The sequence below is a fragment of the Sitophilus oryzae genome, unplaced genomic scaffold (assembly GCF_002938485.1).
Source record: "Sitophilus oryzae breed Bouriz unplaced genomic scaffold, Soryzae_2.0 scaffold_1576_pilon_pilon, whole genome shotgun sequence".
In the NCBI taxonomy this organism is placed as follows: domain Eukaryota; kingdom Metazoa; phylum Arthropoda; class Insecta; order Coleoptera; family Curculionidae; genus Sitophilus; species Sitophilus oryzae.
Window position 1 is genome coordinate 8,051,324 of NW_022146254.1, and position 23,402 is coordinate 8,074,725.

General features: G+C 35.7%; 1 protein-coding gene across 2 annotated transcripts in view; it reads left to right on the forward strand.

Annotated features, from left to right (window-relative positions):
• LOC115879126 (unconventional myosin ID) overlaps window positions 1-23,402 on the forward strand; it is a 108,568-nt gene that overhangs the window by 82,976 nt on the left and 2,190 nt on the right. For both annotated transcript variants that reach the window (XM_030895787.1, XM_030895788.1), the window contains 7 exons: window positions 3,261-3,837; window positions 6,698-7,017; window positions 7,879-8,123; window positions 17,112-17,329; window positions 17,387-17,565; window positions 19,447-19,849; window positions 21,627-21,768. In XM_030895787.1, coding sequence (XP_030751647.1) covers window positions 3,261-3,837; window positions 6,698-7,017; window positions 7,879-8,123; window positions 17,112-17,329; window positions 17,387-17,565; window positions 19,447-19,849; window positions 21,627-21,768 — 2,084 coding nt within the window. The remainder of the gene's footprint in view (window positions 1-3,260; window positions 3,838-6,697; window positions 7,018-7,878; window positions 8,124-17,111; window positions 17,330-17,386; window positions 17,566-19,446; window positions 19,850-21,626; window positions 21,769-23,402) is intronic.

Consider the following 23,402-nt stretch of genomic DNA (forward strand, 5'->3'; position numbering starts at 1 on the left):
CGAGAAAAAACGGCGTCCAGTTGGTTTGGAAATGATGATCAATGCCATTCTCCATATAATTTTACATATAAAAATTGACAGCGATCTTCATTTCATAGCCATCGCTAACGCCGGTTTTTTTTTGATCATACGGTATATTACTCATTTTGAATCCTTTAGATAATAAAAATCTATCTAACCAATAACAATAACAAAAAGTAAGGTTATGATATAAATTCCTGCGTAAGGCGCCACAGCGGCCAGGGCGAATTCTAAAATCGATTCCCAAACCGTTCCAACTGCATTTAATTTTGGTATCGTAACAGAACTGTCCTAGTCGACACATGCGCACAAATTCGATCCCGGCGATACCAATAACCGTTCTAGAACGGTCCTAATTTCTGCGTTGGAACCAAGCTGATGCTGATATTACCTTGATATTACCATAGAAACGTCTTTTGATTTTTAGGACTTAGGAAAAAATTCAACTATATTTTCATGTTTTTTTTTTAGTTTTCTCTAAAACGGCATGGAAATTTGAAAAAGTATAAACGGGATTAACAATTTTAGAATAAGCATAATTTTTTATGAATAATGCATTTTTCTCAAAATGTCAATAATAAAAAAGTTTTTTTTCCTCTTGTAAAGACAATCCGGGGACATACTGTAGGCTGCAGATAAGTCTGTTTTTTTTTATTTTCTGATAGACATTAGAGAAATTGAAATTTAGAATTAATAATTATTACTATCTAGTCACACTTACCTAATAAATCTTATAGACGATTTATTTTAAAGTATATGAACATGTATGATCAAAAAGTAATGAATTAAAAGACTTTTTTACTAGTGAAATAAAAAAGTAAGTTTCTATTTGGAAAAAATGATTTATGATAATTTTTTAACCTCTCATTTCCATGACAGCTACAGCCAATATTATATGACATTAAAACAATTTAATTTTTGAAATAGATAGCCACATATCTTCTCTTTATGGCACAGTGGTAATCACTAAATTTGACGTTTAAGCTATACAGGGTTGTTCACCACATACGACACGGAATATTGTAGCTAAACGATTAGATTTTTACAAATTGTAAGTTTTGGGTTCGTTGAAGGACTATTAGAGCTACAATTTAAAAATATTTTTACAAGTTAGAGAGTGTCCCAAATAAATAAAAAATATCAAAGTTGTATTTTTTTAAATGGAACACCCTGTATATTATTACATTTTTCGATTAAAATAAAGGTAAATTTGATTAAGGTTTATTTACACTTAAACCTTACCGTTTTTGAAATATTTTCAATTTTGTGAAATTGCAGTATAAATTTTAAGGCTTCATTTCTCCGAGGGTATCAAAGTTTTTAATACTAAATATTTACTGAAGTTTATTTATTGATTAGTTATTGTGTTGCAATAATAAAAATTTTACTATCTTATACCGAGTGTCTAAATATTTATTTTAAATAATTATTAGCTTTAAACGGCAATAACTTGTTTAATTTAAATGGAACACCCTGTATATTTTATGAGAATCAGATGCACAATTTAATTGTCTATCAAATTGTATTATGCCATTTTTTACCTATCACTTCACGCTTCCGTAGAAAATGCATTTTCTTGAAATTTAGAACTCATTTATCAATATACCCATGGAATACTGACATTTTAGATTATTTTTAAAGATGTACCAAATTTTTAAAGAGTACAGATACTAATATTGTCATTATAGTTCGTTTATTTCATTAAAAAATAAAAAAACTGTTTAAATATTTGTTAAAGAGAACCAATTAATATGATTCCAGTATTCAAACTACATTAATTGACTGTTTGCGTTGATTAATAATAATTGCTCCAAATACTAAAAAACTGAATTATTTATGTGTATTAGACAGTGTGGTAAAAAAACTAACACCTTAAAAATGATATTTCATTTTTTGACAAATGCTTATTTATAACAACAGAGACATTCATTTTCATAACTTATTATTATATTGATTTCTTATTCAAATCCACATTTATTTAGAATAATTTATTAACGAAGACAATTAAATATGTAATTAATTAGTATTTGGGCGGAAATACTGGTGGTATATTTAATTAATGGTATACTCTTTTATAAAGATCTAAATAGTTTTCTTTTTGCATACAAATGGGCTAGTAATATCATCGTTTTACTAAAAACGATGACTAGCCTGTACATTTTGTACATTTGTTGTTTTAAAAACAATCTAAAATGTCAATATTCCATGGGTATATTGATAAATGAGATCTAAATTATAAAAAAATGCATTTTCTAGGAAAACTTGAAGAGATAGGTAGAAAGTCGTATAATACAATTTGATAGACAATTAAATTGTGCATCTGATTCTTGTAAAATATACAGGGTATTCTATTTAAATTAAACAAGTTATTGCCGTTTAAAGCTAGTAATTATTAAAAATAAATTTTTAGACACTCTGTGTAAGGTAGTATAATTTTTATTATTGCAACACAATAAATGGTCAAAAAATAAACTTCAGTAAATATTTAGTATTAAAAACTTTGATACCCTCGGAGAAATGAAGCCGTAAAATTTATACTGCAATTTTACAAAATTCAAAATATTTCAAAAACGGTAAGGTTTAAGTGTAATAAGCCTTAATCAAATTTACCTTTATTTTAATCGTAGAAGCTAAAAATGCAATAATATACAGGGTGTTCCATTTAAAAAAATACAATTTTGATATTTATTATTTATTTGGGACACTCTGTATCTTGTAAAAATATTTTTAAATCGTAGCTCTAATAGTCCTTCAACGAACCCAAAACTTACTATTTGTAAAAATCTAATCGTTTAGCTACAATACTCCGTGTCGTATGTGGTGAACAACCCTGTATACAATTTTTTTTTTGACAGGCAGTTTTTTTCCAAATATTTTATTTTTTTTGTTTTTCTTCTAAAGAACGGTTAATGTTTGATATTATAGAGTATTAGATATAAAAATTCATAAAATTTTATAGAGAATTTAAATATGTAATAAAAAATGGGGGTACCCTTTTAAAATAAGAAAGTTGCTGTCAACTTCCGGTATTTCCGGAAGAGCCGCCATATTAAAATATTTCTAATCGACAGATCTCATTGTGAAACAATAAGGTGCGAAAAACTTTCGATCTAGATACGATAGTCCTCTAGAAACTTCTAATGCATGCTCAGCCTGGGACACCCTGTATATCCAGATTTTCCAGTTATGAACCTGTCACAGATGTACAGACATTATTATTATTATTCATTATTTTTCAGTTCTCCCAAGCTGACCAGGAGACGCTATGGCGTGTAATAGCTGCCATTCTCCACCTGGGTAACGTGGAATTCGATATCAACGAAGAAAAATTGGAAATTAAAAAGTCGAAAAGCGTCGATCACGTTGCCGACCTGCTCCAGGTCCCAAAAAGAGACTTAGAGACCGCTTTAAGCGAAAGAGTTATCGCCGCGCGTGGTGATATTATGAGAAAGGAACATACCGAAACAGAGGCTTCGTTTGGCCGAGACGCCTTTGCCAAAGCCATCTACGAGCGTCTATTCAACTGGATAGTCAAGAAGATTAACGCTGCCATCGCTGTAGATTCCTCGAACTTCCAGAAGAACTACCAGAGTTCGCTGATCGGCGTTCTGGACATTTACGGCTTCGAAATATTCGATAACAACAGTTTCGAACAGTTCTGTATAAACTACTGTAACGAGAAACTGCAGCAGCTCTTTATCGAACTAGTACTCAAGCAGGAACAAGAGGAATATAACAGGGAGGGCATCGAATGGACGAATATCGAGTATTTTAATAATCAGATTATTTGTGATCTAGTCGAGGCTCCTCACAAAGGTATGTAAAATTATACTCGACGTTTTATGTTTCAGGGGATATTGAATATTAAGTTCTATAAAATCATCATCATTTTTATTTTATTGTTTTATTATTTTGCATTATGTTTGAGAATCGAACAACAATGATTTTAGTCTTTGATATTTTCTATAATGTATCGTCGATGTCATTAGTAGGTATGGGCGATATTTTTCTCCTCCTGCAAAGTATATGGAAGAGAGGAAATATCTACCTACCCGTCACACGGTGGGGTATTAGCATGAAAAAGGTGATCGAAATTCGAAAAAGCAAATGTCTTTAAGATTTCCCAAAAAAAGATAAATGATAAGTTAAATCATCTCTGCCATGAATGGCGTTGCTATGGTGTGTTTAGTTGCATTCATTTGTTTCAACGAAACGTCAAAGTTGTTACTTCTCACAGATAAGAGGTAAATGGCTAAATTTTATGTTTAAAATTATAAATTGTTGTTGTTCTTGTGCTCTTTTTACGTTTATATTATCGTTTTGATTGAAAATGGCTCAGCAAGCTACAGGTATGTATTCTACAAAAACGTATTATTTATTTTGATATTCTCTATACTAACGATTTTTTTTGCAACTAAAAGTTAGGCGTTCAGAAAATTTGATTAAATTTGTGACATTTTTATTATACTTAGAGATTTAGTTGCGCATTTCGAAGAATTCAGCATATTGTCTATATACGTTTTACTTAGTAAACATTGGGCTTTCATACAGTAAAATAAAATACTGCGACTTTTTGCGATTTTGCTGATAAAATGAGAAAAACATTCTTGGTTTCCTCCAATTTGCCAATCAGTGATATACTAATGCGAGGTGTAAACCGCGATGGCATTGTTGTGTACAAAGCGATCGCATTAGTGCCATTAGCAGTATAGCACAATTTGGCATTAGTAGCGGCTTTAGTGGTATGGGCATTGCTCGCGGATCAGTCGTAGCATTAGTAGTAGTAGTTGCGATATTACTACTGGCACTGACCGTGGAAACACTGGAACAGTGATTTTTCTTTCTTTTTTTAGAATCGACGAATTATCCTTTATTTTGTTCATATTATTTCCTCTTTAATTGAAAATAGCAATAATTTATATAAGGTCTACATAAAAAAATTTCGATCAACTGTCAGTGTCAAATACCCCACTGTGCGTCAGTGGCGTGCATATAATGTAGGCAAAAAGACGTTGCCTACCCAGACAAAATCATATAATACAGGGTTGTTCACCACATACGACACGGAGTATTGTAGCTAAACGATTAGATTTTTAGAAATTGTAAGTTTTGGGTTCCTTGAAGGACTATTAGAACTACAATTTAAAAATACTTTACAAGATACATAGTGTCCCAAAGAAATAAAAAATATCAAAGTTGTGTTTTTTTAAACGGAACACCCTGTATATTATTACATTTTTAGTTTTTACGATTAAAATAAAGGTAAAAAAATTTGATTAAGGTTTATCACATTTAAACCTTACCGTTTTTGAAATATTTTCAATTTTGTAAAATTGCAGTAAAAATTTTAAGGCTTCATTTCGCCAAGAGTATCAAAGTTTTTAATACTAAATATTTACTGAAGATTATTTATTGATCAGTTATTGTGTTGCGATAATAAAAATAATTCTGCCTCATACAGAGTGTCTAAAAATTTATTTTAAATATTTTCTAGCTTTAAACGGCAATATAACTTGTTTAACTTAAATGGAACAGCCTGCATATTTTAGGAGAATCAGATGTACACTTAATTGTCTATCAAATTGTAGCCATTTTCTACCTATCCCTTCAAGTTTTCATAGAAAATGCATTTTCTTATAATTTAGACCTCATTTATCAATGTACCCATGGAATATTGACATTTTAGTTTGTTTTTAAAGAAACGAATGTACCAAATCTACAGGTGCTAAAAACGAAAATATTACTAGCCTATTTTTATACAAAAAGAAAACTATTTAAATCTTTATAAAAGAGTATACCATTAATTAAATATACCACCATTATTTCCGCCCAACGCCCAAATATTAATTAATTACATACTTAATTGTGTTAGTTAATAAATTATTCTAAATAAATGTGGATTTGAATCAGAAATCAATATAATAATAAGTTATGAAAATGAACGTCTCTGTTGTTATAAATTGGCATTCGTCAAAAAATTAAATAAATTGTTTAAGTTGTTACTTTTTACCACACTATCTAATTCACATACAAAATTCAATTTTTTAGTATTTGGAGCAATTATTGTTAATCAACGCAAACAGTCAATTAATGTAGTTTGAATACTGGAATCATATTAATTGGTCCTCTTTAACAAATATTTGAACAGGATATATCGACAATATTAGTATCTGTACTCTTTAAAAATTGTTACATCTTAATCAAAAATAATCTAAAATGTCAATATTCTATAGGTATATTGATAAATTAGGTCTAAATTATAAGAAAATGCATTTTCTACGAGAACTTGAAGAGATAGGTATATAATGATATAATACAATTTGATAGACAATTAAATTGTGCATCTGATTCTCATACATACAGGGTGTTTCCATTTAAATTAAAAAAATTATTGCCGTTTAAAGCTAGTAATTATATAAAATAAATTTTTAGACACTCTGTGTAAGGTAGTATAATTTTTATTATTGCAACACAAATTTTAGTAAATAGAAATACTTCAGTACAATATTTGGTTTTAAAAACTTAAATACGCATAGAGAAATAGGACATTAAAATTATTACTGTATTTTGACAAAAACCTAAATATTTCAAAAACGGTAAGATTAAAATGCGATAAAAATAATTTATTCATTTAAAGATTTCCATAATCATATTTATAGTATAATAATCACTCTAGGCGTAATGGCAATTATGGACGATGCCTGCAAAATGACCGCTGAAAAAGTAACCGATGAAATGCTTCTGGAAAACATGGATAGGCAACTCCAAGGCCACAAACACTTCATGTCTCGACAAACCAAGCAAAGCGAGAAAAGTCTGAGACACAAAATCGACTTCAGAATAACTCACTACGCCGGAGACGTCACATACTGTATTATTGGATTCTTGGACAAAAATAAAGATACTTTATTCCAAGATTTTAAGCGATTGTTGTACAGTTCTAAAGATCCAAACCTGAAGGATATGTGGCCCGAAGGTGCACAACATATAACACAGGTAAATATATATTTCTTATAACAGGGTGGTCCGAATTGTATTCGGAAAACTGGACAGCATAATCTGCAGATAATAAGTAAAAAAAACGTATTGTTACGGATTCCGTGGGTCCACTGATTTAAACTCACGATAAAATACTTAACGAATTTATTTGTCTCACTCTGTACACACAACTTATACTATTTACAACACAATTTATGCAACTACTATTACTCTAACGGTATTTCACTATTTAAAGCGCGGTATATTCAAACTTCAAACTGTCCAACTGGCGTAAGCGCTCCTTTTATATAGCTGTGGTGAGTGTTTCGCGAACAGTCCAAAATTATCGGGAAGGGTCCGCCATCTACTAGTACATTCTATTGTCTGCTTCGCTTACTTGTCGACTTGGTTAAGAGATGGCGCTACAACAAAAAAATGTCTTCAGATTTCTTGACACGTTGCGGTTTTAGTTGCTTGCTTCTCCGACAGATGGCGCCACATACACCTTGACAGTATAAATGTATGTCCTAAAATGCTTCGTTTCGGAAAATTTATTGCTTTTCAGAACCGTTAAAAAATGTAGGTGGCGTCCCATACAAGTAGGAATTATATAATATTGAAATCAAATTTATCATGTCAAAAAACACCCAGACGCAAGGTTTTGTCCAAATGTCGACGTTAGTTCAGAAGTTATTTGAAAAAATCGATATATCAATGACATTTCTACACCAGCTATCTCCGAAACGAAGCATTTTATGACATTAATGTATACCAACTTTTTTACTTATTTTTATCTGCAGAATATGCCGCTGAAGTTTCCCGAATACAATTCGGACCACCCTGTATACCTAATTTATTTATTTAAGAAATACTTTATAGATCACCAAAAGGCCTCCAACTGCAGGTACACTATTCAAAACTTCCATGCAAGAACTTGTTAAAACTTTAATAAGTAAGGAACCCCACTATATCCGCTGTATTAAACCTAATGAAGTGAAGTCGCCTACAAATTTTGATTATGAGAGAGTAAAACATCAGGTCAGTTATCTGGGACTTATTGAAAATGTTAGAGTGAGAAGAGCAGGATTTGCTTACAGGCAGAGATATGACAAATTCCTCAAGAGGTTAGTATAAGTATACGTAGCAGGGTGTAGTATTGTAAAATATTATTAAAACGCGCTTAAAAAATAGTTACTTTTAATATTTATTCTGAATTTTCACGTTTTTTTCTTATTTTTCTCGAGGAACTGAGAATGTTTTAAATTCCTAGCGAGGGAATTCATCTCCTGAGATTGAGAATATGGTTGAAAGGAGGCATGAGTATATCCATTTTCAGTAATTCACAATGTACCTATCAATTTATTTAACTTTGAGGCTAGAAAATGCCGTTTTATTTCTTAAAATTATTGCCAGAAGACTTAAGACAAAACCTACCAATAATCTCTACTAACAATAAAACTTCCTACCTACGCTGCGAAACCTACTAGATTCAGTAGGGTTTCTAATGTGTTTGCCACACTGTTCAGAACAGGGCATCCTTCTTTCTTTCGATCATACGGTATAATACTATACTGGTGAATCCCCGAACTCATAATTTCGGCGACACTAAACGGGCCACAATTTTCCTCATAACCACTTTAATGACAAACAAATCGTCAATGAAACTTCTTAACCTGCTAACTCCATTTTATACTTTATATACCTTTAATACGTAATTTTTACGATAACATTTTAAATAAATATTGAGTTTTATTGTTCCCCAACAAATATTATTGTTATCACTTTATCATATTGTTGCGAGCCGGTGTGGACTCGACCTAACCTCACAATATGGCCCGCCCTCGGATGACCTTAACATCGCACAGACACCGCAATGATTCATTCGTTCGAGAAGAATCGAGACCCACTAGAATGGACTCGTACATACGAGAACATTCGAAAACCTTCTCTATGCGCCTAACGATCTTTGGACTATTCTAGATTTCTTTTACCTGTCGGTATAAAAGCCGGCGGCAGTGGCCTAGAGAGGGCAGTTATAAATATACAGTTGACGCGCTAAAATTCAAAAATAAATTCTTAGTTATAAATCGTTTGTAAATAGTTCTATAAGTCTTTTATCGTTATTGTTTTTGTTAATTAGTGTTAAATAAATAGTGTTTAAATAAATTGGGACTTTCTATCCACACGGAACCGACGAAAAACGTAACAATTGGTGTCAAGTGTGGCGTGTGTGATAGACAAGAAAAATAAAAAGACTGACCATGGCTCTAAAAAATTGTTGAAAGACTTGAAAGTGTCCGAACTGAAATGCATTTTGGAAGAGAGAGAGCAGCGAGACAGATGGAAGGAAAAGCATTTTGCAAGCTAGACTGAGAGACGTTTTGGTGGAGGAAGGTGAGGATCCTGACACATTTTGCTTTGAGTTGGAAGGTGACCTTGACTCGTGCCTACAAAAATTAGAAAATAAAATGACAGAGAATTCTCAAAAATTAGACGACAACTTGAACAATTTGAATAGTAAAATGATTAACTTGGAAGAGAATTTGAATGATAAAATGACAGAGAATTCTCAAAAATTAGAAGACAGTTTGAAAGATAAAATTATGGAAAATTCCCAGGATTTAATTAATATTTTAGAGGATAAAATCATAGAAAATTCTAAAGATCTACAAGCCAGTTTCAATGACAAAATACTTAATTTAGAAGAAAGTTTAAACAATAAGATTATAGAGAATTCTACGGAACTACAAGACAAAATAACGGAGATTGAGGAAGATGTAAATAGAAAAATCGAAATTTTGAAAGAACAAATAGCAAAGACAAATTCACCAAAATTTCAAGAAACATCGGAGGCACCGAAACTAGTCGAAAATAAGTATATCTCAAAGTCAGTTATTAAGCCTCCACAGTTTGACGGAAAAACCGCTTGGGCCAATTATTTTTGCCAGTTTGAGGCCGCTGGGAGAGCGAACGGATGGACAATCGCCGAAAAGGCTACCGCTTTGACTGTCGCACTGCGAGGAGATGCGACTGATATTCTGCAGACATTGTCACCATCGGAACAGGGAGATTATCAGCAATTGGTACGACATTTAGAAATGAGGTACGGCCAAGCTTATTTGGAACATGTCTATCATTCCCAGCTAAAAAATCGCATTCAAAAGTCAAATGAGTCTCTGCAGGAGTTTGAAGCCGACGTAGCCCGCCTGGTTCGCCTTGCGTATCCTGCTACGCCCGAGAATGTTATGGAGCGGTTGGCAGTACAGACATTCTCCGATGGCTTACGTGACAGGGAGACAAGGCAAGCGCTTCTTCTAGCCCACCCAACGCGCTTGGTGGATGCTTTAGCACGTGCCCTAGAATTTGAGGCCGCGAAACAGTTCTCGGTCTCTAGTGAGAGTACGGGCGGTCAACCAATGTTCCGACAAATCCGTGGAAAGCATTGTACGGAAAGTCATGGAGGAGTACATGGGCAAGAAAGGACCGACTTGTTGCTGGAATTGCGGCCAGGCAGGACACGTAAGAAGTCACTGTCAAGAAAAAGACGTGGACTCGGTTTCGCCAAGTGTCGAATCAAAGGGACACATATGGAGCAGTACCCAACAGGTTCCAACGAAAACTGTTCAAGTCGCATCGCTACAACACAAGTTCAACAGCATTTTTGTGGCTAGTTTCGTGGATGGAGAGTTACGGACCATGCTGTTGGATACGGGTGCGACCAAAACGATCATCAGGCCGGATATCCTTAAAACATCAAAAAGGATTAAAACAACACAATGGCGACTACGTACAGCTACAGGAAGCTGCGCTCTCATCCATGGAGAGGTAGATCTTAATTTTGTTATCGGAAGCACCTGTTTTAATCATCGAGTGTTAGTAGCAGACATCGAAGATGAACTTATTCTCGGAATGGACATCGTGACCACTAGAGGTTTTGAACTAAACCTCAAACAAGAAATTTTGAAAATAAATGAAGAAGAAGTGGTTCTACATCGAAAATGTGAGGAGACGCTTCGCGTGGTAGTAGCAGAAGATGTTTCGATCCCTGAGCGCTGTGAGATATTTTTGGATGGTCGCCTGGAAGGTAAAACGAATAATGGGAGTATTATTCTGTTGGAGCCAAGGAACCATGACAGCGAAATAGGACGAGGGGTCGCTGTTGGAAAACCCCTGCTACGAGCGAAGAAGTCTGTACCGGTAAGAGTAATGAACACGAATTATCATTCTGTATCCTTGAAGAAGGGAACCCTGTTAGGGTACTGTTGTTCGGCCTCCTCAGTCATTCGAAGCGTGGAAGCCTCCAAAGTTTCGATTTCAAAAATTCCGGACAAAATGGTTAAGGAGTTAGTAAACGTTAAGGGATTATTTCCCGAAGATAGTAGAAAATTGAGAAACCTGATAATCAAGTATCAAGATGTGTTTGATAAAGGAGAAGCAGGACATAGAGGTCGTACCAATTTAGTACAACATAAAATTGACACCGGAGATGCACGACCAATCAAACAAAATCCGAGTAGACTGCCGCTCGCCAAACGTGAAGAAGCTGACAAAATCCTTCGAGAAATGAAAGAAGAGGGTGTCATCGAACCATCTAACAGCCCGTGGACATCGCCGGTAGTACTAGTAAAGAAGAAAGACGGTACCACCAGGTTCTGTGTTGATTATCGGCAACTTAATAATGTTACCAAGAAGGATAGCTATCCCCTGCCGAGGATAGACGATACTCTAGACACGCTGGCGGGGTCAACGATATTCTCTACGTTAGATCTGAAGAGTGGATATTGGCAAGTCGACATGGCGCCGAAAGACAGAGAGAAGACAGCGTTCTCGGTGGGCTCCGGACTGTGGCAATTTACCGTCATGCCTTTTGGATTGTGCAACGCGCCAGCTACCTTTGAGAGACTAATGGAGTCTGTGTTAAAGGGACTATTGGACTACCTGTTTAGTGTACCTGGATGACATCATAGTGGTTGGGAAATCCTTTGACGATCATCTGAAGAATTTGGAAGAAGTTTTCAAGCGACTAGGGAGCTCCGGTTTGAAACTTAGCCCCAAGAAATGTCATCTGTGTCAAGAAAAGGTACACTACTTGGGCCATGTAGTCTCCTCCCAAGGAGTTGCGGTAGATCCACAGAAGACCAAGACAGTGGAAGAGTGGCCGATACCTAAAGATAAACATGAACTACGAAGCTTTTTGGGACTATGCATATACTATCGACGCTATGTACAGGGTTTCGCCACCATCGCAAAACCATTGACCAGACTTACCGAAGGCGAGAGGCGTTTCTCTTGGGACTCAGATTCTGACGAAGCATTCCGAAAATTGAAGAAGGCCCTGACTAGTGCGCCCATACTTAGCTACCCTCTTGGCAACGGAAACTTTATATTGGATACCGACGCTAGCAATGTTGCGTTAGGCGCTGTTCTGTCTCAGATCCAGGATGGTCAAGAAAAAGTCATTGGTTATTTTAGTAAGACCTTGTCAAAACCGGAAAGGAACTACTGTGTAACCAGACGAGAATTACTAGCAGTAGTTAAAGCAGTGGAACACTTCTACAAGTATCTCTATGGAAGAAAGTTCTTGTTAAGAACAGACCATGCTGCTTTGAAATGGCTGTTGCAGTTTAAGAATCCTGAAGGGCAGGTAGCTAGATGGATTGAACGATTACAAGAATTTGACTTCGACACAGAACATCGAACTGGGGCAATCCATCGGAATGCCGACGCACTTTCCAGAAGACCTTGCCCTAAGGACTGTAAGCATTGTTCCCGAGCAGAAGAGAAAGAAGTGAAACTCCTAAGAACAACTGTGGTTAATGATAGTTGGCAACCCGAAGATCTTGCAAATGACCAAACCAGTGACCCAGAATTAGGTTTAGTAATTAACTGGAAAAACACAGGCCAAAGACCAACGTGGGAAGAAGTTTGCAGATATTCGCCGAACGTAAAGTCGTACTGGGCCCAGTGGAATTCCTTGGTAATAGATAACGGATTACTTCGCCGTGTGATCGAGAGACCGGAGGGACAAGAAGAGAGAAGGCAGATCGTCATTCCAAAGAAGAGGGTCCCAGAAGTCTTGGAGGAAGTTCACAATGGAACCAGCGGAGGACATCTTGGTGTTACCAAGACACTGGCAAGGTGCGTGAACGGTTCTACTGGGTGAACTGCAAAGAAGATGTGAGGGCCTGGTGTAAGAAATGTGACATTTGCGCAGCCATTAATGGGCCACAAAAGCGTGGTAAAGCCCCTATGCGCCAGTACAATGTTGGTAGTCCCTTCGAACGAATAGCGATCGACGTGGCTGGTCCTTTCCCGGAGACGAACGATGGCAACAAATACATTGTGGTAGTAATGGATTACTTCAGCAAATGGGTCGAGGCCTACGCGTTGCCAAATCAAGAAGCGTCCACGATTGCTGATGCCCTTGTTAAAGAATGGATCTGCAGGTTTGGTGTTCCCATGGAGCTTCATTCAGATCAGGGAAGAAACTTTGAGTCCAATCTGTTCCAAGGCGTCTGTGAAGTCCTGAACATCCGCAAGACCAGGACGACTGCTCTACATCCACAATCCGATGGGATGGTTGAACGCATGAACAGAACTATCAACCGTTATCTGGCCAAAGTAGTCTCTGACCACCAAAGAGACTGGGACAAATTTCTTCACCTGTTCCTGTTGGCCTACCGTTCATCCGTCCAAGAATCTACAGGGCAAACTCCAGCCAGCATCGTTATGGGACGGGAAGTGCGCCTACCCTGTGATCTGAAATTTGGTTGCCGACCGGGAGAAGAAGTCGCCGGAGAAGATTATGTCCACACACTACGTCAAAGGATGGACGACATTCATCAGAGAGTCCGCCTAAATATTCAAAGTGCTAGTGACCGAATGAAGGAACACTACGACATTCAAGCTGAGCATGGAGGATACCAACCAGGGAAGTTGGTGTGGCTATATAACCCGCAGAGACGTCGTGGGTTATCTCCGAAGCTACAATCCTCGTGGGAAGGGCCATACGAAGTCATGGATAGAATTAATGACGTCGTATACCGTATCAGAAAATTGCCAAAAGGAAAACCGAGGGTAGTCCATTTCAACCGTTTGAGCCCCTACCAAGGCGAAATAGAAGATCGTGCTGGGACCGTGAGAACCTGCAGCTTTGATCCCCCTGATTCGGAGATGTCCTTTGACGATTTCATGGCCCGATACAACAGCAGTGAGAAGGCTCGCTATGGTGTAACCAAAGAAGATCAACGAGACCTCTTTTCCGTGCCTCCTGATTATTCGCTCGCTCATTGTGTGGCTCGAGATTTGCGGATGTCCAGAGGAATCGCTGCGACGTTCAATGAGAAGTTTGGGCGTGTCGGAGAACTACGCCGACAGGATCCAGAGGTTGGAAGCGTCTTGAGGCTAACCGACAATGCACATGGTCAAGCAAGGCACATCTTCTACCTGGTCACCAAGGAATGGTCCCCGAGTAAGCCGACTTATCTCAATCTATGGAAGACCCTGATTGAACTGAGAGAAGCCCTGCTAAACAATAACATTGCACGATTAGCCATTCCGAAGCTGGCGTGTGGACTCGATGGTTTGAGTTGGCGTACAATCCGGAACATGATTGAAGTCTTGTTCAGATTTACGGGAATCGAGATCCTCGTTTGCTGCTACAACCCAAAGCTGAGATCGGGAGAGAAAACGGTAGACTGCTATTTCTACCAGACTTCGCAATGTACCAGGGGCCAGCTTTGCAAATACCTTCATTCACCGTATACATCTCAGGACGAGCATGTGCCTAAGAAGGGGGCAGTGTTGCGAGCCGGTGTGGACTCGACCTAACCTCACAATATGGCCCGCCCTCGGATGACCTTAACATCGCAAGACACCGCAATGATTCATTCGTTCGAGAAGAATCGAGACCCACTAGAATGGACTCGTACATACGAGAACATTCGAAAACCTTCTCTATGCGCCTAACGATCTTTGGACTATTCTAGATTTCTTTTACCTGTCGGTATAAAATCCGGCGGCAGTGGCCTAGAGAGGGCAGTTATAAATATACAGTTGACGCGCTAAAATTCAAAAATAAATTCTTAGTTATAAATCGTTTGTAAATAGTTCTATAAGTCTTTTATCGTTATTGTTTTTTGTTAATTAGTGTTAAATAAATAGTGTTTAAATAAATTGGGACTTTCTATCCACACGGAACCGACGAAAAACGTAACAATTGGTGTCAAGTGTGGCGTGTGATAGACAAGAAAAATAAAAGAAGACTGACCATGGCTCTAAAAATTGTTGAAAGACTTGAAAGTGTCCGAACTGAAATGCATTTTGGAAGAGAGAGAGTGCGAGACACTTTCAAGTCTTTCAACAATTTCCTTTAAGAGCCATGGTCAATTTTATTTTCTTGTCTATCACACACGCCAACACTTGACATGACTGTTAGCTAAAGTTCCCAGTGTGGATAGAAAGTTATTTATTTACGAACACTAATTTATTTAACACTAATAGACAGGCGCGTACTAACGATAAAAAATCTAGAAATTTACAACGATTTATAACTGCGTCAACTATTTTGATGAAGGTCAAACTGGTAACCGAACTGTCAACTGCCGTGTTCTCGATTATAGTCTGGTCGTGCGATCAAACAGGTGCAGAGCAGCCAGGGTCGTCGTGCTGTGTCTGTGAAGGTCAGGATTCTTTCTCTGGGCGGGTTAGTCAGCTGTGACTGAAAGGCGGCCGATCTCGGATTGTGGCAAGCAAACAGTCTCATTCCCGCAAATCTGAACAGTTTCAATCATGATTCGAAATTGCTCGCAGCTCAGCTCAATCACGCAAGCGCAATGTCGCGGGTGTCCGCAACAATCAGGGTCTTCAGAGATCAGCGATGAGTCGGACCTTGCTGAAGATGCGGCTGTTGACTCATGTGCTGCTGTCGACATTAGCCTCAAGACGCTTCCAACCTCGACGAAGCCGGTTCTTCGTTCTTCTCCTTACAACGGCTTCGCACGAGGTTGGAAGCGTCTTGAGGCTAACCGACAATGCACATGGTCAAGCAAGGCACATCTTCTACCTGGTCACCAAGGAATGGTCCCCGAGTAAGCCGACTTATCTCAATCTATGGAAGACCCTGATTGAACTGAGAGAAGCCCTGCTAAACAACAACATTGCACGATTAGCCATTCCGAAGCTGGCGTGTGGACTCGATGGTTTGAGTTGGCGTACAATCCGGAACATGATTGAAGTCTTGTTCAGATTTACGGGAATCGAGATCCTCGTTTGCGATTTGGTTTGGTTTGAAAACTGTAGACTGCTATTTCTACCAGACTTCGCAATGTACCAGGGGCCAGCTTTGCAAATACCTTCATTCCCCGTATACATCTCGGGACGAGCATGTGCCTAAGAAGGGGGCAGTGTTGCGAGCCGGTGTGGACTCGACCTAACCTCACAATATGGCCCGCCCTCGGATGACCTTAACATCGCACAGACACCGCAATGATTCATTCGTTCGAGAAGAATCGAGACCCACTAGAATGGACTCGTACATACGAGAACATTCGAAAACCTTCTCTATACGCCTAACGATCTTTGGACTATTCTAGATTTCTTTTACCTGTCGGTATAAAAGCCGGCGGCAGTGGCCTAGAGAGGGCAGTTATAAATATACAGTTGACGCGCTAAAATTCAAAATAAATTCTTAGTTATAAATCGTTTGTAAATAGTTCTATAAGTCTTTTATCGTTATTATTTTTGTTCATTAGTGTTAAATAAATAGTGTTTAAATAAATTGTGACTTTCTATCCACACGGAACCGACGAAAAACGTAACAATATTAACGCATGAATATACTTGCTACATATGTATACATTTTTTGTGCCGCTTTTTTTTGCACTTCTGTAAAATTAGGAATAATGGAGTTAGCAGTTTAACACATTTCCCTGATGAAATTTTAATAACCGGCAACTGTCAAAAACGTACTATTTCAATACATACACTGTGAATGCATCATTTTGCAATAAAATAAATTAAAAGTTTTTCAAACCAAAACAATCCCTACATGCTAATTCAGATTAATGTTGTTCTAACATAGTAAATAAAATTAATATAGATATTTTTTAAAGATATAAAATGATTTCCCAATTTACTTGGCCCAATTTCCGTAATGGATCGGATCACGATGCCGTTCGAGTTCTTATGGACGAAAAAGGATACGCCGATGATGTGAAATACGGGAAAACAAAGATTTTTATCCGATCCCCTAAAACATTATTTGCTTTGGAAAATGCCAGAAATCAACTTCTTCCTGGAATTGTTACACTTATTCAGAAAACTTGGAAAGGTAACGTTATACATAAGGCACAATGTGGTGTGAATATTTACTATTTATATTATGTAGGGTACCAAGCAAGGCAACAATACAAGCGTATGAAGGCGCTCATGGTAATGATTAATGCCTATCGTTTGAAAAAGATGAGAACGTACATTAACGCCTTGCAACAGAAATTCAGTAGAGCAAAGTCAATGAGAGATTATGGAAAAAGTATTATGTGGCCAGCGCCACCTAAGGGAGTGCAGGCAAGTTACTTAACCTCTTACACTGCTTAATAATTTAATACTACTTAAGCATCATTACAGCGGCATAACAGTAATAGTTTTATATTTTTGAAATATTGAAAGAATAGATAATTATAAACAAAATAAGGTGAAGATATATCAGGTAACAGTCTGTTAAAACTCATTTGCTTTAATATCTCGATATTTCGTCAATTCTTTATTGACTTCATCAGGAGACGGCTCGCATCTATAAACCACCAACCATAGATTCAATATACATGTCAAATATTTTTTCTCATAATTTCTAAAAACTGTAGTTTAGGCATAGAGGCAACCCTAGCATTAGCCTTTAGAATATAAAATATCCCATATTTTTAGACCTGTTAATGTTAAGATTGCGGAATTTACACCATGATTGCTGGCATTCGTTCATGTTGATTCATATTCCTGAGATTATGACTAATGTTATTGTGAGGGTTAAGATTGGAATCAGCCATCAGGGTTTTACAAGTGCGTCTCATTAAAACAGAGACTTGTAGCTTATTAATTTGGTTGTATTTTGTTTCTAAAATTGAAAAAATCCGAGGGGCAAACCGCTGCCAAAAATGGTGTACAATAAATACCAATTTTGGGAAAACAGTACCAAAAATACCAAATTATTTCCAAAAAAATACCAAATTAGAACCAAAAATACCAAATTAGTATTATTCTTTTTAGTATCTAAAAAATTTAAGATATTTGGAGCTTTAGGGCCTATTCATGTCAAACTACGATAATTAGGTCAGAAAAACATATAAGTTTAATTCGAGTTCCAAAAAAGTACGGTTCTAGAATGGTTTAAAAATATCGCACAGTCTAATTACGACAATCATTCATGTCAAAAGTTGCAAAAAATCATATAGTGCCAGTGTTTTGAATCGTTCTAGAACCATTCTAAAACCGTACTTTTTGGGAACTCGAATAAAGCTACTGTCATGACACGTTTAAAAAGTCATTTTAACGGTTCCATTAACATCGATACTTCAAAAATTTATTAAATAAAAACTAGACATAAAAAGTAATTTAATTTTTTGTTATTTGCGCTATTTGTTACTTATAAGCTCAAAAATATAATTATATGCACAAGAAAAATAAGAAATTCTAACTAGATCCATATTATGTTTCCATGATGCGAGTTCTTTAATTATTTCCCGACATTTTTTCATATGACGCTATGTACCGTTTTTGCGTAAAAACCATTTTTATGTATTTAAAAATTGCAAGCTTGGCAATTAATATCGGGTAAAAATAACCTCGAAACACAAGTAATTATTCTTAAGTATGTATATTACCAGGTATATTTTATTGTTAAGTAGGTACTTAACCTTGGACACTAAATATAAAAACTTTAAAATACTTCATATAAAATAGGTCAACACCAAAAAATTTTGATCATGTAAAGAGCGCGAAGGCGGCTCATTTTCAATGCAAATGGGCTAGAAATCTACATCCACCGTTGCCAGATGTCCAACAAAATACCTGTTTAATACCAATTTAATACCAAATAAAACCAGTTAATTACCAAATAATACCAGTTTATTACCAAATAATACCAAATTAGTACCAAAAATACCAAATTAGTACCAAAAGTACCAAAAAATACCAGTATTACCAAGTGCTTGTACAATAAATACCACCAGAGGTTTGCCCCTCGAAAAAATCTATTACCTACAATTTGTAAACAGCAATTTTTATAATACCTTGAACATAAGATTCAATATGATCAAAAAGTTTTATTTACAGAAACATTTCATTCAAAGTCAAAGCCTGCTTGACTTGGCTTGCATAAAACTTTATTATAACTATAATATAATATATATTATCTACTAAGCTATATAAATAAAAATTATTTTTTTATTCTAGCCTACTGCCCATCTACTTCGATCGGCTTACAACAGATGGCGGGCTTATATGATCCTAAGCCGAATACCTAAAGGCGATTGGCCGCAGATGAAAGTTAAAGTCAGCGCTGCAAGCGCACTGGTTAACAAACGTTCAACTTACGGACTCAATCGCAAATGGGAGGGTAATTATTTGTGCAGATTGGACGAAAATAGCAATTATACCACTTTCAACGAGGCGGTAAATAATCTGAAAAACACCAAGCGTTTTAGTCAGGTCTTGTTTTCTTCTTATGTAACGAAATTCAACAAGTTCAATAAAGTGGCCGAGAGAGTTATGTTGGTGACTGACGAGTACATTTTCAAACTTGACTGCGAAAAATTCAGGAATATGAAGGAAGGGGTACTTTTGAGAGATTTAACAGGTAAATATTATATTTATAATAAATTTTACTACAGAGTGATACTTTCTAAAATCCTTAAATTCGGATAATTGTCTTTTGGTTCCTTAGATTCAGTTAATAAATCCGTCCTGATAAAGTAAACAATATATCTTGATATACTAACCTGTATTGTATTTTTTAAAAAGGTATCTGCATAAATACAGTTGAGCAAAATAATTTATCACTAGTGTTTATAGATCATATTAATTGTGATTACTTGACTTGAATTTTACAATGAAAATCAATGTTTGACTATAATAAATTCCCAGAATCAGTTTATAAAGTTTTAATTGTGTGTATGACAAAACTTTAACTTTGAGTCATATATTTCACTCAGTTATCATACCAAAAAAGCATATATTGTTGGAAGATACACTCACCGTATTATAAGGCCCAATCAGCTAATAGTCTCGCTCTTTATACCATTTATCTGACAAACGGATCTGAAACAGTAAAAGGAAATCAATGTTTCCTAATTTCACAATAAAAAGCAAAATTGCTCGATATTACCTATAAATTTAATATATTCTTAATTCATTCTAGCACACATAATTATATACATATATGTACAGGGTGGCCCATTAGTGCGAGGAAGTCCAACATCGTCGTCGTTGTCGAAGATATGAAAAAAAGTTTGATACAGATGTTGCATGGTTTATAAAGGGGCGTATCCTAAAAATATTTTGTTGGATACAGGGTGTCACAAAAAAAGTTATGATAAAGTTTTAAGTTTTTTTAATTATACCCCCCATTTTTCTATAGATAATTGGATTCAGCATAAAATTCTGCATCTAGTAGACTATTTTTTATATGAAGCACTGTGCCGTGTCGCCATTCTATTTCTTATTTACTAAAACTTTGGTTAAAAACACTATATCGGAAAATTGGTTAAAAACTGGAGTGAATTTAACTTTTTTAATGCTTAGTTATACTTTCGTAACACCGAGGAAAACAATAAACCCCCCAAAGAACAATTTACTTTATCTAAAGAGAGTAATTTTTATGGTGTCGCCTACATCGCAATATTTAAATTGCTATATCTCAGTTTAAAAAAAAACTTATAACTTTATCATAACTTTTTTTGTGACACCCTTTATTCTTGTATACAACAAAATATTTTTAGGATATGCACCATTATAAACCATGCAACATTTGTATTAAATTTTTTGCATTAAATCTTGGATAACAACGACGATATTGGACTTCCTCGCAGTAATGGGCCATCCTGTATATATTTTTTAATAACCTTTTTAATTTAATTTTCATTCTGATTGATGGAGATTCTCGCACGTTTCTTTGCCAAGTGGATGGCATGCGCATAACGTTTTCCTATTGGCCGGTGCTACTCCTAATTATATGCTCTTCCCTGGTTGTAGTAAAAGTATTGACTAGTATTGAAATATCCAGTGGCGGTATATTTGATGATTGTATGATTTTTACTGTATTTGTAAAGATTAAAATTAGTACATGCTTTCTAACAAACAATACTCTGTTTAGCAAATCTCCGAGTATATTAGTAATAATCACCGCAAACAAAACGCGTATATATTTAAAGCTAAAAAAATTATATAAAGTTTAGTGAAAGATATAGAAATTCCCGATATATTTTAATAAAACAGCGCACGTTCCTTGATATTTTATGAATGCCATTAGCGAAATACATGGGATCTGCGCTCCCTTTAGCGATGCCCCGTTGTTTTATATCCATTTGTCCAACTGTAAATATGCTTTTAGATATTTATATATGCTTATTTACCAGGTATAAGTGTGAGTCCTGGCCAAGACCAATTGATAGTACTGCATTGTCCCGGAGGCAACGATCTTGTGGTATCTTTACATTGTCTTAAACAAGAGGACAGAATCGGAGAGTGCGTCGGGACCATATGCAATAAATTTTTCCAGTAAGTACAAATTACAATTTTAATTCTAAAACTGTCATTATACCAAACGATCGTATGAAAACGTCATAGTAGTCATGACAGTTTATTTCAAGTTTTACTGTGTCTATTGCCGAAAATCTTGTCAGTTGTAATAGGTGATAGATCATAAATACATTATAACGAATATATTACACAACAAAATATTATGGCACTTATTTTTAATATTATCAACACCAACTTAATCCAAAGCTAGATAGCTCAAACCTCTCACGACGTCATTAGAGAAGGTCTTTAGTTCAAAAGTTTTCCCCGACTCCCTTCGATTTATAAACGATTTTTCATTATTTTATGTAGCGTAAATCTTTTTTGAGACATCCTGTACAAGTGAACATATTTTCCTTAGTATACATTTACGTCTGTATAGTGAATGACTTAATATAAATTTTAGTTTGTAGCTATAAGTTCGATCCTATAAAAAATAAGGAAGGAGTGTAATGCTATCGATGTATTCATGCATGGTCGAGGGAAAGAGGACTCTAGGGTAGGGATCCTTGACAGTTGTGTTTGATAATTAATTTGACACATTTGAATTTGATTTGAACTTCATTTGTCACTCTTTTCTGAGCTTATTTAAGGTTATCTATTATTTATTCTACTACTGATAGTTGTTTAAAGGTAGTAAATCTAGACGGAAATTGTGGCAAAGCTTAAATTAACAGTGACACTATTGCGATTTATCGAAAAAAAACTGTAAAATAGTGGGTTGTGTAGCGTGCAGTAGATCTCAGTCAAAGATCGAGGGAAATAACGAAATAACTTTTCGCGAGTAAGTGACTATAATAATACATACATGTAGTAAACCGATCATTTATGAAATTCACTTAAAATTAACTAATCTTATATTTTTCTTGTATTTTTGCTTTTATTTACTGCTTGTCAAAGATTAGATGCCAAAAATTTTAGATACGTCTATTTGACTTACTTGCTTCAGTAGTCACGTATCGGATGTTTCTATTTTTATTAGAACTATATTTTTATAACAGTTTTAAAAACTACCAACATTTATTCACAACGTAAAATAAAACAACAAATTATTAAGTCTACCCCACGTCTACCCTATATAATATTTTTACACATTTTGAATAAAATTAGAACGGCACTGATAAACCGGAATTTAATTCGGCTATTTTAGGAGCCCGTCGTGTTGGATCTAAGATTTTTGATATACTCCTTCCATAATCCTTTTATTCAAAGGTTCGATCCATGTCTCTAAAGCCACGTCTACCAATAACGTTTTACCTGTCACTCTTACCTGTTCAGTGAAAAGGTATCAAGTAAAACCTTGCGTTTAGGCGAAAAACGGACCATTTTACTGAAGAACTGACGGGATAATTCGGTTTTACAAAACTGTCGTTTTGACTAGACCGAAAAAAATACAAGTAAGTTTACTAAAATAATAGGGATATATTATATACCGGGTGCGTCTCAAAAGTGGCTCACCCCTATAACTTTTTTATTTTTTTAGTTAAAAAAACGAGGTTTGATATGTTAGTATATGACATAAATTAGGATTGATTGACGTATTCAATTGTTTTCGGTCACTTCCGGTTTCACCGGATATTACTACAACTTTTGATTTTTAAATGGCACCCCCG